This window comes from Solanum pennellii, chromosome 9 (genome assembly GCF_001406875.1).
Source record: "Solanum pennellii chromosome 9, SPENNV200".
Taxonomy (NCBI): Eukaryota; Viridiplantae; Streptophyta; class Magnoliopsida; order Solanales; family Solanaceae; genus Solanum; species Solanum pennellii.
In genome coordinates, this window is record NC_028645.1 from 43,954,079 (window position 1) to 43,964,576 (window position 10,498).

Consider the following 10,498-nt stretch of genomic DNA (forward strand, 5'->3'; position numbering starts at 1 on the left):
TTTTATTGTTCATTAATTCAAGAAAAAAACTTTGAAAATTGTAAACTTACCCATTTCTAGTTGAACACGATTACAGTTCAGAAAGATGAGAGAGTAATGGAGGACTGAAGAGGAAGAGTAACAACTGGAGAGAAAGAGTAACGACGGATTTCCGAATTTCTAAGGAAGAAGATGAACAATCCCCCAAGGGAGGAAGAAAATAAGAGTGAGAAGAGAGGAAGGAAAATGAAAAGAATTTTTTTTCTTTTAAATGATTTGGATTATAAAAATATGTTTTTCTATATTTTATAAAAGATTTAAAAATTTTAAAAATATTAATTTAATCACATAATTAGTTAATTACATTATAAAGAACATTTTACCAGCTCTTGGTCAATTTGTCGAAAAAAACAAAACGCCCTTAATTTTCTCGGGAAACTGAAAACATCGATTCCGTTTTCTTCTTTCCAATCGGCATTTTGAATTAGGTTTTATTTCAGTTCAACCAAATACTAATTCGAAGACGAAGCCTTTGGTCAATTGCTAAACCCTAATTCCTTAGTTTGAATTCCTGACGACTTTCGTGCTTTCACGGATTCCAAAATTAACTTTATTGGATTTGGATCAGCGAGTAAGCTCCTTTTCCCTTTTTCCTAATTTTGTTCAAATTCTCAGATCAACATGTTTCATTTATGAGGGAAATGACTAGAGCTTTGATTTTGCTTATAAAGTATTGATTTTGAGGGTAGCGAAAGAATCACCCACCCTCGGAGTTCAACTCTTTTGGTAACTTGGGCACTACTCTGATTGCTATGCTCAAAACTTGGTCTTGTTGCATTTCTCAACTAACTTTCTAAAAATGTTGAGCTTGGCCTCATAGTCTGCTATTTCTTGAGCTACACAATGAATCTCTAAAAATGTAATAACGGGACTGTAGCTAATTGAAGTTCCGCTGAATGAGGAATCATACAATTGCTGTTAGCTGTAAAAAAGGAAAGCAGAAAATAGACAGTATAAAGGAAATCAATTTCTTGCATGGTGAAGAAGCCTACTGTTGTTAGTTGTTTGGTGGGGTCTCCATTTTTGCATGTTTAGATAAGATGTATATTTCAAGCTTAGGATAAAATATTTTATCAGGTACTTCTGCTGCTTAGGGATGTGGTATCTACTTGTTAAAAATGAAAAAAAAAACTTGCTAGATTTGCTATTGGAAACTATGTTATAGTTAGTTTTGTATAAAAGTTTGATGTCTTGGTGTTTGCAATTCCTGTTGTCATTGTCTACTGAAGAGAAGTAGTCTTTTCTCTTGTGTTCTCCTCTTTTTGGGATCCCCATTAACAATCTGATTAAACATTATGTATCACTTCCTTTTTCATCTATCTCTTCTGCCTTGTAATCACAGATGTGGACATCATTGCTTAAGTACGACTTGCCTCCTTACTTACCCAAAAAAAAAAGAACCTTCTACACCTTGTGGAAGCGTAGTGCTGAACATTGAGTAACTTTTTGCCTACTTCAATAGATTTTGTTTTCTTTAGTCTTATTTTGTTCCACGTCCTTTTGGAAGTATCTGTTCATGTCCACTCTAAGACTTGCCAACCCCCCGGAAGGTGGAGCTTTAGAAATTGATAATATGAGTGTATCTCTGTGTGAACCCGCATTCTGATTTTTCTATTAAGTTCTCCCAAAAATGTTTTACTGTTGTTCTGAATTTAGCTTTGTTTTGGCACATTCTTTTTTCCTTTTGTTAGACCAGGAAAGCTTATGCAAAATGAGGGCATCAGGTAGTTTATTTTTCGACAAGGTAAAAGAAAAAGGTTGATGAGCTCTTTTTGAGAAGGTAACATGTATGTATGAAACAAAAAACAATACATGAGTTGTACTGGAACAATATATACAAGTGAGCTAAAGAGAGCAAAACCATTCTACTGTTGTGACAGGAACATAATGTGCCTATCCTCAGGGTGTTTCTAGTTTCACCAAAAACATAAGAGCTTAATACGGTTAAGTTTGATTTTCTGCACTATGTGGCTGCTGTTCTCAAAGCATCTAGAGTTCCTTCCTTTCCAAATTGTCCACCAAATGTGCAAGCAGTGACCATCTTCCATCTTTTAATACTTGTTCTTTGTGGTGGTCTCAGTATTACTCTTACATCTTTCAGTTTCTGCTTATACTATACATTCTGTTTTAGTGCTAGTGCTGTACTCTGACCGTTGCCTAGAAAGATAGTTATGGACCTATTCTAACCTATTGATATTTTCCAGGAGATAATGCTGTACTCACATACTTGTTACTAATTAATGGATCCTGATAACAAGAGATTTGGAAGAGGTAAGACCCTTACAATATTTTGCGTTTCCCTTTGAAACAGAACTAGTAACCTACAGTCCTTTTGCATGGTTCCCTATATTGACTACTCCAGATATTTGATAATGCGAGGGTCTTTATATGCATAACTAGCTTCTGCTTTACAGTAAAATGAATTTCATTTCATCAGGTTTTTGCTCAAATGTGCAGCTGGCTGATATGTTTTCCCTTGCAATCCTTGTTTTGTGGTTGTTATCTCTTTCAGGATGTAAAAGTCATCTTTTACTGCCTTCTCATTTTTGTGTGGTTTCTGCATCCAATGGATTCATGGTTTATTTTGGAGAAAAGAAAAGGACTATTGATGCTATGTTATAACTCTGGGGCCTTACATGTGGCATAATTGTTTATCATAGAATGAGTTTTTGTAGAAGTTTGTCATCACAAAACAATGTATTCTCAAGCATTTTCCTTCATCACCTGGATGGTGTTAGCTGTCAGATTATAATTCTTTGACTTCTAATCGTTGTGACTATTATAATCCTAAATTGATTAAATCTTGACAAAGGGAATTGATATTTTGTTCACATGTGAGGTGTTGTAGAGGTTACTGGACTACTAAAGAATATGGGATTTCTTTTACTTGTCTAAAAACAAAAGCTTATGGGTTTTCTCGAAGTGCTTGGATTTATATCTTGATGTCTCAGATGATGGATTGAAATTCATACTCTGATATGGTAATCTTTTTGATAACCAAGATAGCCACATCAGAGTCTGAATTTTAATCCATCATCAGACTCTGATATGGTTATCTTTAGAATGCCTGCCATTTTTAATCAAGAGATCTTTAGTTTATAACTGTATTGGTTTGGTCAAAATGCACAACCAGGGCCCAGAGAACTTACAGGTGCTGTGGATCTTATTAGTCACTTCAAATTGTTGCCTCATCAAGAGTTCTTCTGCAAGAGGTCACTTCCATTGTCTATTTCAGATACCCATTATCTTCACAATGTGGTGGGTGACACAGAAATTAGGAAAGGGGAAGGGATGCAATTGGATCAGCTTATACAGGATACTTCCTTGTCAAGAGAGACGATCCAGCCATTTGACCTAGATGTTCTTGGTGAAGCTTTTCGACTACGTGAAGCGGCTCCAGTGGATCTGCCTCCTGTAAGAAATCTACTGATTGAAACTTAAGTGACAAGAATCCATCTTAGTTAAGTGTTTGTTAAGTAATGCTTTAACTTCTTCTGTTTTATAGTCTGAGAAAGGCATCCCTACTGTAGCTGGAAAATCCAAAAGTGAGTCGAAAGACAAGGAAAAGAAGCATAAAAAGCACAAAGATAAGGACAAGGAGAAGGACAAAGAGCATAAGAAGCACAAACATCGTCATAAAGATCGAAGTAAAGACAAGGATAAAGACAAAAAGAGAGACAAAAGTGTTCATCATGATTCTGGTGCTGATCTTTCGAGGAAACATCACGAGAAGGTCTGCTACTAGAAATACCTTGAGACAATTGGTGCAATATGTTGATTCTTACTAAATATATCATCTGCTTTTTTGGTATGAAGAAGTTCAGACGACTGGTTTAAAGAACAGCTCTTTCAAATTAGTTTGCTAAATATTATCTTTTCTTAACAGAACTGTCCAAAGATGCTGAATTTTTTGTCATGTGATAGTAGAACTTTGCTGAACACTACCCTCCCGTAAATTTCACTGGATCATACAATTCTATCGAGTTTGTTATTTTTTCCTGTTGTCAGTTGCCTTTATTGGATTGCAGGGTGAAAACTTCAAGGAAATAAAAGTTTACCTTTCTTGAAAAATGCGACCTGGACCCTGTGAAATGCTCTGTTGCTTGACTCTTTAGTTAATCAGGCAAAAGGTTGAGTTTACTCTATGTTTAGCTTATTAAGGTACTTCGACATCAGCATAAACTCTTTCTTGATGCTGTAGCTTTGATACAGCTCAAGCTATCTCTCTCTTCTGACCCATTTGCAGTAACCTGAGCTTTGAATTTGTTTATCTCATTTTTTGAAAAGGTAAGGTAAAATTTTATGAATGATACAGCACAACAACTGTGTTAGCTATTTCATATCAGCAGGGGAATTTCAAAAACAAAAGACTAGCCCCAAAGTGATTCTAAAACCTGTATCACTATTTCCACCTCATTTACATATCCCAGTCTACACCTAAAACAAAACAAAAATCTTGTGAATAGAGTTGGCACCATTGTTAAAGCATCTGCCAGCATATGCCAGCATGTGTTAGTACTGAAATAGAGAGACTAGGTTGATGTTGTAAACTTCTATTTGCAAACCTTGGTTTTTTTCCCTTTCCAATGTAAGTTCTTGTTCAGTTGATGCTTATCTACCATCTACTTGAGATGCTTTTTGAAAATCACCAATTTTTGCTTGGAGTATAGGACTTCAGCCAGAGGCAACAATGGTACTTCACAGTACTGAAAGTGTTGACTGATTATGATATTTTCATTGATCCCAGAAAAGGAAGCATGATGGAGAGGAGGAATTTAATGATGTTCACAAACACAAGAGAAGCAAGGTAGAACTGAATAATTTTGAATTCATATGTTCCTTTATCTTTGGTACGTTAGCAAACTTTAAAGTGGTGTTTGAACAACTTCCTTCAAGTGTTTTCCTTGGAGAAATATCTTTGAGGAAACATTTTTGCAAGAAAGATGTCTGGATAAATGTAGTACCTTTTTTTTTTCAAGTTGAAGTTGCGTATCTTTTGATTTGAGTATTTTTATTTTTTTCAAAAAGTAACCCAGAATATTTTGTCGTGAACTTTTATGAAGAACTTAACCAAGCAAGTATCCAGAAAGTTTCAAGTTTATTGTTCTGAAAAGTTACATAGGTGATCTTGCATTGGTACTTTTATCTTTATCTTTTTCTAACTCTGCCGTATTCGCATGCTGAAATATTGCAGCACAAGAGCTCAAAGATTGATGATATTGGTGCAATAAAGGTAGCAAGCTGAAATATGTGTGTGGTTATATCATTTGTTTTATCCTCGGACTTTGCAATTGAGAATTTGGAGGGATCCTTTACTTAGTATTGTGGAAAATCAGAGGTACAGAAGTTAATTCATGCTATATCCCATTAATTGAATGCTATATCCCATTAATTGAAGAACTTAGTGGCTTGCCCTGTTGCTTTAATCTTATATTTTTTACACTGGTAAGATTGTTCCATTGAGTTCACAGTTCAGTCAGATCGCACCACGTTTTGTGCATATGTGATTTTGCTTTGTATAATGCAACTTTTTTTTTCGTTTCTGAAATTACCTAGTCAACTAACAAACACATTAACCATCTTGTATGTGTTAAAGGAGCAGCATATGAAGAATCAGGTATACTTTTTGTGCTTCCGTTAGGCATCTAAATTAGTATTTCTCCTCCTTAAAAGCCAGATAAATTTATCTTTAGTATTTATATCTAGATACATGTTCCTTCTTTAAAATGCTAAGTAGTATATCATCTCAATAGATAATAAAAACATCAATAGGTTAAAATATGGTTGTGGTAAGAGAAATATTTGACAAGTCGTGGCAGAACTCAACATGCATATTATCCCAATGCCTGACTCTGTACTCAGCTGAGGTGTAAAATAATCATATTTGTCTACCTTGCCGTACATGTAAACTGGAGGATAAAAGGTTAAAGTTGCCAAAGGTTAGTTGGAAAGGATTGAAACCAGGGGCGGCTCTACAGCTTTGCAAAAAAAGCATTCGCCTTAGGCCCCCAAATTTGAGGGGCCTCATTTTTTAAAAAAAATAATAGGTTATAAGTGTTTTTTTAAAAAATAATATCGAGTATTATTTGTAGAAAATAATTTTTTTATATAGAACAGTAAAGAAGTGATAGAAGTTTGACAAATTATGAATACTATGTCTCAAGAAAGATTAAATTATTGACTATAATAAACTTTATAAAAATATATATTCAAATATAAGGCCTCCATTTGAATTTGGTTAGGCCACCGATTTACTAGAGCCACTCCTGGTTGAAACTTTTTAGCCCTATTGGCAATACAAGCAATCAATTCGGTGTGATCCCTTAGCCCTTGGTTTCCAATTATTATAGAATATTCTATCATATAAGGGTTAAATATACATAAGATTCTTAGGTGTGTCACTAAAAACTTTGATCCACAGAGGATGTTCTTGACCGTGTAAAATGGAGTATATCAACTGACCAAGCATCTAAGTATTTGTATTTTATCCAACTTAGATAATGCTTAGGCAGAATGACTCTGTAAATTTGCAGTATGATATTTGTTCTTTTGGACATAATTGTAGGTGGGTGAGAAAGTGGAAACTGGATGCTTGTGAAGGAATTGCATGAGCAGATTGCTAACTTTTTTGCTCAAGCACCCTTCTCTTAATTTTTTATTAATTATGTAGAGGGAAAGGGGATTACAAGGTGGGGAATCGAACCCCCACCAACAAGGCTGAAGTTTAAGTAGCCAACCAACAGGGGCGAGGATGGGTTCACATACCTGGGTGCATAAAAATATCAATTTGAATGTCCAAATTCATTGGTAAATCTGTTCACTTTTTGGTTGTTGAGTTGCCATTTAAAATAAATACTGATGTAAGCCTTGACTAAAGAAAACTGATGTAAACAGATTCATCTTTATTACGAAGTTTCTAGTTTCACTTAATTGAAGTATATAACGGTCTGACCTATTTTTCCTTATTTTGTATTATTCCTCCCTACTTTTGTTCTCTAGAAAAGAAAAGAGAAGAACAGTATCAGAAGGAAAAAGAGAAGAAGGGACAGTGAAAAAGGAAAATAAGGATATCAGGAAATCCATGTTCCCTTATCGGGTATTAGAAGCAGGAACTTGACTTCACAGTATAAACTTGCATTGCATCTCAATGTGAAGAAAACCCTCTATATTTTACTAATTGTTAAGACTGGTTCTATGTAACCAGTTGGCAAGTATTTTGCTCCTTCCGAAAAATTGTGAGGAAGGATCCCAAAAGGAAAAGAATTTGCCTGGCAGTCTGCAGAGGTTTATAATCGCATGGACCGCTTCTTATTTATATGATCCATGTACTTGCATATGTTTTAGAATTCTTTTTTTGGGATAAAAGAGGAGCGCACTACTTATACTTTATTTCTCCACAAGAATGTTAATGTTGCACCAAAAGTGTTAGTAGCAGCCTAGTATGCACTCCCTCAAGTGCAAATGTAGGCAGTCCTTTGACTGCTAATCTGAAAATCAAATGCCAGCAACTACCATCTCACATTTGTCTCTCTTTTTCTCCTCTCATTGTGTTTTATTTTTAAAGCTGGAGCTGTGATAAGAAAAAAACGAAGATGGTAATGTATAATTTGTTTTCAGTTATTGTAGAAAGGCTAAACAAGACACAATTAGAAGAGTACTTCAGCATATGATATTGAACAATGCGCTTCCAACAAAAGATGCACTTATGTTGTCAGATGCCCCTGAAGGGACTCCAAAACTGCACATTTTGGCTTAAGATAAGCAGCTACCTGTTCAGTTTCTGAAATTTTGTATTTAAGGTGTTGTAGAAAGGTTAAACAAGACATAGCTTGGACAGTGCTTCGACATGTGAATAGTAAATGGTTGGATTTGATAAAGCAGTTCTGTGTTCAGTCTCTGCACCATTCTGAATTCACTTTTAACAGGTATCCACAGTGAACATCTGTGTATCTAATCCTAGTGATATTAAAAGTTATTTCTCTATCTGCAAAATATGTGATTTGTTTTTTGAATGCTTGTTTCACTTCCTTTTGAAGCCAGTCTCTGCGCCAATCTGAATTTTCACCTTTGAAACGGTACTATTTCCATTTAGAATATATGCCATTTGATGCTGAATGCATGTTTCTATTTGGAAGCATCTATAAATAAATTATCTTTTCGCTTGCTACCGAATGACTTTTCAGTTGTTATAAGGGTCTAATTTTGGGAACCAAGTCTTTGATCTTTTTGTGCGTGGAGTGTAATATTTCAATGATAGGTTTTAGCTTCTTTTTTTGGGTGGGTGGGTGGGATTTTCAGACAGGTTTATGAGTTTCTTGTTCACATTTGTAATCAAAGGATTTATATGGGGCTTCTGTGTGTGCAATCCCAAGATTGAAGTGAAATGGAATTGGACATTGGTACTCTGTGGAAATGCAGTGTTCATTACAAGCAAGACAATTGAAGCGTTAAGAGAAAGTGTATAGATCTTCTACTTTAAATGGAGTGTGAATTTGTGAGTACTTTAGATAAAGTTTGTTTGACATGAAATTTGTCACTTCTTGTATCCTTGTTGATTTTATCAACTAAGTGCAGAACAGCATGGTGCCTGTTACGCAACATATTGCATAATGTGCCTGTTTATTTTTCCATGCATAATTGCCTTTGGACCTACTAAAGATTGCCAAGAAAGTGTACTCACTCTCGTCGAAGTAGATTTTAGTGCATGGTACAACTGCTGAAAAAGCACCTCTTTGGGTCATATAAAAAGGACTTCCCTATCGTTGGGCACTGAAACTGAACCTTGATCCCTTCATTATGCTTTAGTGAGAGTGTGTTGTGTTAAAACAACAGGTTTGGGTAATAAGACTGTAAGTGTTGGTGTGGTCTTTTATGATTTGTCCTTCCTATTGAGCTTGAAGGTGATGTCTTCATCAGCAAAGATCCAACATAGGAGAGGAAAATGTTTAAAAGAAAGTCTATATGTACAATGATAGAAGTTTTGCTTGTTGTGGCTATGTATTCTGGGTAGAATGAGATCAAATAACCAATAGCTGAGGATACTGAAGTAAAGACAATTGTTGCATCCCCGGGCAATTTGCATTCCTTCTAGAAGGGAAAAGAAGTTTGAACATTTAGTGCTTGTTTGGATTGACTTAAAAGTTGGTCAAACCTATTTTCAAGTCAATTTTTGACTTCTGGAAGTGTTTAACAAATATAAAAAGTAACTTAAAATAAGTCAAAAAAGAATTAAAATAAGTTACGAAGTGTTTGACAAGGTAAAAAATGATTCAAAATAAGTCAAATATGACAATAAGTCAAGAAATCAAAAGTAGGTCTCCTACTTTTTATTTTTTTGACTTAAAAGGATCGGCTGAAACACTTGAAGATGCACATTTGGGGATTTCGCGACAAAGATCGGACAACGATCTCATTTCAGTTTGACTTTTTTTTTGACTTAAAAGTTATTTTTTAAAGCCAATTCAAACGGACTTATAGTTTATTTGATAACTATCCTCATCAACATAGTTGACAAATCTTGTAATTGTTCTAGTGTTGTGAAGTAGGAAATTTTTTATTATGGGCGAGATACAACTACTGTCAGTTGTATGAGGTCTTGTTTGGCTACTACATGTTAATGGGATCACATTCCACTTTCATTTCATTACATGTTATCTCTCTTTCATTTTTAGCCCTTCTTTTTTTCTACTATTCTTTTGTATGGTATTTATTTTTTGATTTTTATTTTTCATTTAATATTTGTATTAAAATTCGATTATTTTAGATTCGTATTGTTTAAGACTTTGTTCAAAAAGATTTCTTGTCTACAAGAATTTTTCGTATTCAAAGCTTGAAATCGAGACCTTTAGTTAAGCAAGAAACGACATCATTTGATCCCATCATTTATTTGAGGAATAATCAAGTTGGGCGTGTCGAAAATTCAAATTTAATTTTTTAATGAGTTTTAAGGAATTGAAGAAAGTCTATGAGTTTTATATATATATATAAAATGCGTTTTTGATATTATTAAAAAAATAAATTGCAAAATAAATGAAAAAACAAAAAGTTGATTTCACAATTATTATTTTCTGCGGTTGCACTTTCTTCAATTTCTTAAAACTCATCCAAAAAATTATATTTAAATATTTTTACGCACCCATTTTGGTTTTTCCTCGAACATATGATGGAGTAGAGGATGATAATATTTCTTACTTAATTAAAAGTCTCTAGTTCAAATTTTGAATATGAAATTTTTTTTTTGATAGATTGTATATCTCTTTGAATAAAGCCTTACACGATTTTAAATTTTAAATATTTAATTTTAATGCAGATGTTGGATGGCAAAAAAAATCAATACAAAAATAAAATTATGTTAAATGTTAATAACAAATAGAAAAAGGCAAGAAATAATTGGGAGGAGAGTAAAAGTAAAAAAGAAAAGGTTAAAATAAAAGAGAAAAGGAAATGAAATGAAAGTGGA

General features: G+C 34.0%; 1 protein-coding gene across 10 annotated transcripts; it reads left to right on the forward strand.

Moving 5' to 3' along the window:
• Positions 1 to 368: 368 nt before the first annotated feature.
• LOC107029303 (mediator of RNA polymerase II transcription subunit 19a-like) lies at positions 369 to 8,031 on the forward strand. Of its 10 annotated transcripts, XR_003574501.1 has the most exons (8): positions 369 to 610; positions 2,244 to 2,310; positions 3,173 to 3,453; positions 3,545 to 3,772; positions 4,710 to 4,846; positions 5,234 to 5,377; positions 6,605 to 6,846; positions 7,657 to 8,031. XR_003574501.1 is itself a non-coding variant. In XM_027911852.1 (7 exons), exons 2-6 carry the CDS (start codon positions 2,280 to 2,282, stop codon positions 5,268 to 5,270), a joined length of 714 nt encoding a protein of 237 aa, XP_027767653.1. In that variant the 5' UTR covers positions 369 to 610; positions 2,244 to 2,279; the 3' UTR covers positions 5,271 to 5,272; positions 7,657 to 8,031. The 10 variants fall into 10 exon arrangements, 4 of the variants coding, with proteins under 4 accessions (XP_027767653.1, XP_015086173.1, XP_027767652.1 ...); XR_003574499.1 differs by lacking the exon at positions 6,605 to 6,846; XR_001457977.2 differs by lacking the exon at positions 6,605 to 6,846 and having other exon boundaries at positions 4,787 to 4,846.
• Positions 8,032 to 10,498: the final 2,467 nt, after the last annotated feature.

Coding starts and splice junctions, on each gene's coding strand:
- LOC107029303 (XM_027911852.1), top strand. CDS start 2,280: ATGGATCCTGATAACAAGAGATTTGGAAGAG. Junction 3,773..4,709: donor CGAGGAAACATCACGAGAAG/GTCTGCTACTAG, acceptor CTTGGAGTATAG/GACTTCAGCCAGAGGCAACA. Junction 4,847..5,233: donor ACAAACACAAGAGAAGCAAG/GTAGAACTGAAT, acceptor GAAATATTGCAG/CACAAGAGCTCAAAGATTGA.